General features: G+C 42.1%; 1 protein-coding gene across 1 annotated transcript in view; it reads right to left on the reverse strand.

Moving 5' to 3' along the window:
• Positions 1–1,887, reverse strand: part of LOC107557568 (ATP-dependent 6-phosphofructokinase, platelet type-like) — a 28,400-nt gene extending 26,513 nt beyond the window's left edge. The window contains 1 exon segment of the mRNA XM_016241041.1: positions 1,681–1,887. Within this exon segment, the coding sequence (XP_016096527.1) occupies positions 1,681–1,771 (91 nt within the window). The 5' untranslated portion in view covers positions 1,772–1,887.
• Between the last annotated feature and the right edge of the window lie 1,971 nt (positions 1,888–3,858).

Consider the following 3,858-nt stretch of genomic DNA (forward strand, 5'->3'; position numbering starts at 1 on the left):
GCTGAGGCCGGGATAGAGTGAGCAGAGGCGGGCTGGACTCCGGATCAGCTCCAGGCATGACGAAGCGGATATCATCCTCTTTTGGAAGGACAAACAAAGTAGTTTCGCTTTCACAACGAAACACACAGTGCCTTCACGACATGGCGGCGGCAACAATACGACAGCGAGAATAAAAGTTACGCCTTCTTTCTTTGCGTGAACATTTGGGCGGGGTTATGCAAATCTTCCCACATAGTGATGTAGACATGTGGGGGCGTGTTAGAACGAGTCGTTTTAGGGGGCGTGGCTAACTCTTAACTTTTATAAAGAATATCTCTTTGGATTTGAGACTTTAGTCGTTGCAACTTTACAGATCTTCTTTATGCACCAAGAGCTTGTAACACTCCAAAGAGAAAGGAAAAATTGAAATCGCATCATATGACCCCTTTAATAATTTAATACATTTCATAATTGAAAAGTTTAGTGCAGAAGTATCGAATCGGTATCGATATCGACAATACTGCCTTGAAAAATATCGGTATCGTTTCGAAAAACAAAATAAGGGGTATTGCCCATCCCTAACTAGCATTTGCCTAAATGAACTACTAGTCTTTGAAGTAAAGGTAAAAGTGTGCATGTGCACATCTACACGAACTTGTTTTTATTCAAGACAGAAATGTTGTTTAATACGACTAAATCAACCTGACTAGATTCACAAAAGTCACACTAAAGGTAGAACCCTCTTAAGGTAACAACTGCACTTTTACAGTTGGTCACATGACTCATTTTCCCGTGACGTAACTCTTCGTCTCAAACGCGCGCAGCGGCTCCTCACGTACGCATCCTTCAGGCTTCCAACACCCCGAAACCGCATGAATTCACCCCTTCTTCACAAAACACATCACTTACTGAAGAAACGACGACCTTTAAAGCATTTGCACACGAGAAAGCCACTATGAAACGCGAAGCAACTTCCTGGTTGATGAAGACGCAAAATCCTAATTTCGATGATTGACAGCCAGAATGAGGTAGCAGCATGTGGTATGAGGTAACACAAAGATGACGGTTAATGTAAAGCAAACATAAGCAAGCATCATAATCTTTCAGGCTGGATGGAGACTGAAGACACGCTACGTGCTATTCGTGAAGGTCACATGATTCCGCAATGCAGTGACATGTATTGATACCGGAATAAATGTCATTCATTCGCCTGAACACCTACGTAAAGTAAAGCTGCCTGCTATCTGGAAACATAATGACAGAAATGAAAGCTCTATTTAGCGTGACCTGCTTCATGCTCATTCTCCTCAGCGTGCATTTCTATGAACCCGTCCGAGCAGAACGCAGTGGTGATAACCATGTATCACATCGCAAAAGCTGTGACCTTGTGATTATCTCGTGGCTAACGTTACATTTCCATCACTTTGGACACTTCAGAGGCAATTGCATCCATCCTGGCGAAAAGCAAAACTAAGTATGAGGATGCATTTACACAGTACGCGTGATATACTGGCAGAACAGCCAGTGTAACGCTGGTAACCGTGAACATCGCGCAACACTGTAACAGAACGCACATCATATGTCAGAGTGAAACTATGCTGATCATTCTGAACACAGTGATTCAATAACGTTATACCTTTTAAAAGAAAATGAGCATGAGATGTCAGAATGATAGCAGTGTGCTCTTCAGGAGTCATGTACCTTGCGCATCTCCTCCGCTCGTCAGCACCGCTATGGCTTTCCCAGCGCCCGACAGGTTCTCAAAGAACTTCTTGTTGTCTGTCTGAGCCATTTTCCCGTTTTTAATACTTACAATATGTTCAAATATAATAATGAATAAATTAAAGTCTGTATGGAACTGTGCCGGTTCGGGGACTCTGTCCTCCCCGCTCCTCTTCTCTCTCCAGCGGTCTCCTCTGCCGCGCCTCCTCCAATAGTATCCCAGATCTGTGACTGACAGCTCTCTCAGCCAATGGCTGATCGGATCGCGCGTTCTTGTCGGAATCCGCGACGTTTCCGTGTAGGAAGATGATGTAGGCGGGACGATACGTTTGCATTTGCCAAATATGGTCCGGCTTGTATTTCCGGAAACTGTGAGATGCTGTCAGAGAGCAAGATCGTTGCAACTCAGTTGACCGTAAGTTTATTTCCGTCATCAGTAAATGTGTGTGCTTTTAATTACTTAATGAGTTAGTAAAATGAACTTCGTGCTACTCATTTTAGTAGCTTTGCAACCGTTATTTTTATAGTAGCTATGCTGCCGTCTGTTGGTTTGTGTGGAAAACTGCAAGGAAAAGCCATTGTTGAAGCATCATGCGGTCATTTTCAGACAATATGATTTCTTGAAAAGAATACATGTGTCTAAGAATGCAAATCTAATTCTGATTTACCCTAAATGAACAAATGACACTGAACTTTTTCAATGATGTGTGCTTTAGATTTTTTAAAGAGATTTAGATTTTTTGTATTATTCAAAGTATTTTACTTAAAACACAGAATGGTGGTTTTATTAGTTTATTTATTATGTTTGTTCAAGAACAGTAACATTAGGTACACTCTAAAAAAACGCTGGGTTAAAAAGGGACAAACCCAGCGGTTTGACCCCCAGCGGTTGGGGTGTTTTGACCCCCAGCGGTTGGGATGTTTTGACCCCCAGCGGTTGGGGTGTTTTGACCCCCAGCGGTTGGGATGTTTTGACCCCCAGCGGTTGGGGTGTTTTGACCCCCAGCGGTTGGGATGTTTTGACCCCCCAGCGGTTGGGATGTTTTGACCCCCCAGCGGTTGGGATGTTTTGACCCCCCAGCGGTTGGGATGTTTTGACCCCCCAGCGGTTGGGATGTTTTGACCCCCCAGCGGTTGGGATGTTTTGACCCCCCAGCGGTTGGGATGTTTTGACCCCCCAGCGGTTGGGATGTTTTGACCCCCCAGCGGTTGGGATGTTTTGACCCCCAGCGGTTGGGATGTTTTGACCCCCAGCGGTTGGGTAGTGTTGAACCCAACCGCAGGGTCAAAACAACCCAATAGCTGGGTTTGTCCCTTTTTAACCCAGCATTTTTTAGAGTGTAGCATTAGTACAAATAAATAAGAAGTTCATATCATAGACATACAGTAGCAAAGAAAACTTTTAACAGTAAAACATATAAATATTAAAGAATCCACATTCACAATCTCACATTTTGTGCGTTACAGTATTGCATTTCATAACAATTTTATTAGAAAAAAAATCTATATTTCTTCTACTACATATCGATCAACATTATCTCACACAGCAATAATCTGTTCACGACTCAATAAATCATGAATTTGAAACGTTTTGTATCTAATGTGCATTTCTTAAAAATACATATGTCCATCGAGCTTATAAAATGGCATACCTTATTTGCAATAAAATATATGCATGCATAATAAAGTCTCTAACGCCGCCTTCTGACGGAGTGTTTCTCCAGCCTCTGAAGAACCTCCCTCACTTTTGAATTAATGATTTCCCATGCACACTGTGAGTGGGACTGTAAAAATAGAAATATATAGACATCAATATGGATAGATACATAGAAAGATAGACAGACTGATAAATACTTTATGATCTTACCTTTTTCTTAAGAAAAGCTTCTAGTTTATTGAAGCATGTGGTCACATGCTCATTTTCAGCATTGTCAGAGTGATGAACCTACCGACAAAACACAGGCAACATGATTATCGTGTTGATAATGAGCTGTGTGGCTGTATTATACTTTATAATAGCACATTTGTGATTCTTACACAGTTGCTCAGAGTATGATGGGTGTGATGAAGGGCCTCGATAAACGTCTGGGGGTTTGGATTCTTCTTGTACATTGTTTCTGTTTTCTTGACAATGTCGACCAGAAGGATTGCATTATG

Source organism: Sinocyclocheilus grahami, unplaced genomic scaffold (genome assembly GCF_001515645.1).
Source record: "Sinocyclocheilus grahami isolate Dianchi unplaced genomic scaffold, SAMN03320097.WGS_v1.1 scaffold608.1, whole genome shotgun sequence".
Lineage (NCBI taxonomy): Eukaryota > Metazoa > Chordata > Actinopteri > Cypriniformes > Cyprinidae > Sinocyclocheilus > Sinocyclocheilus grahami.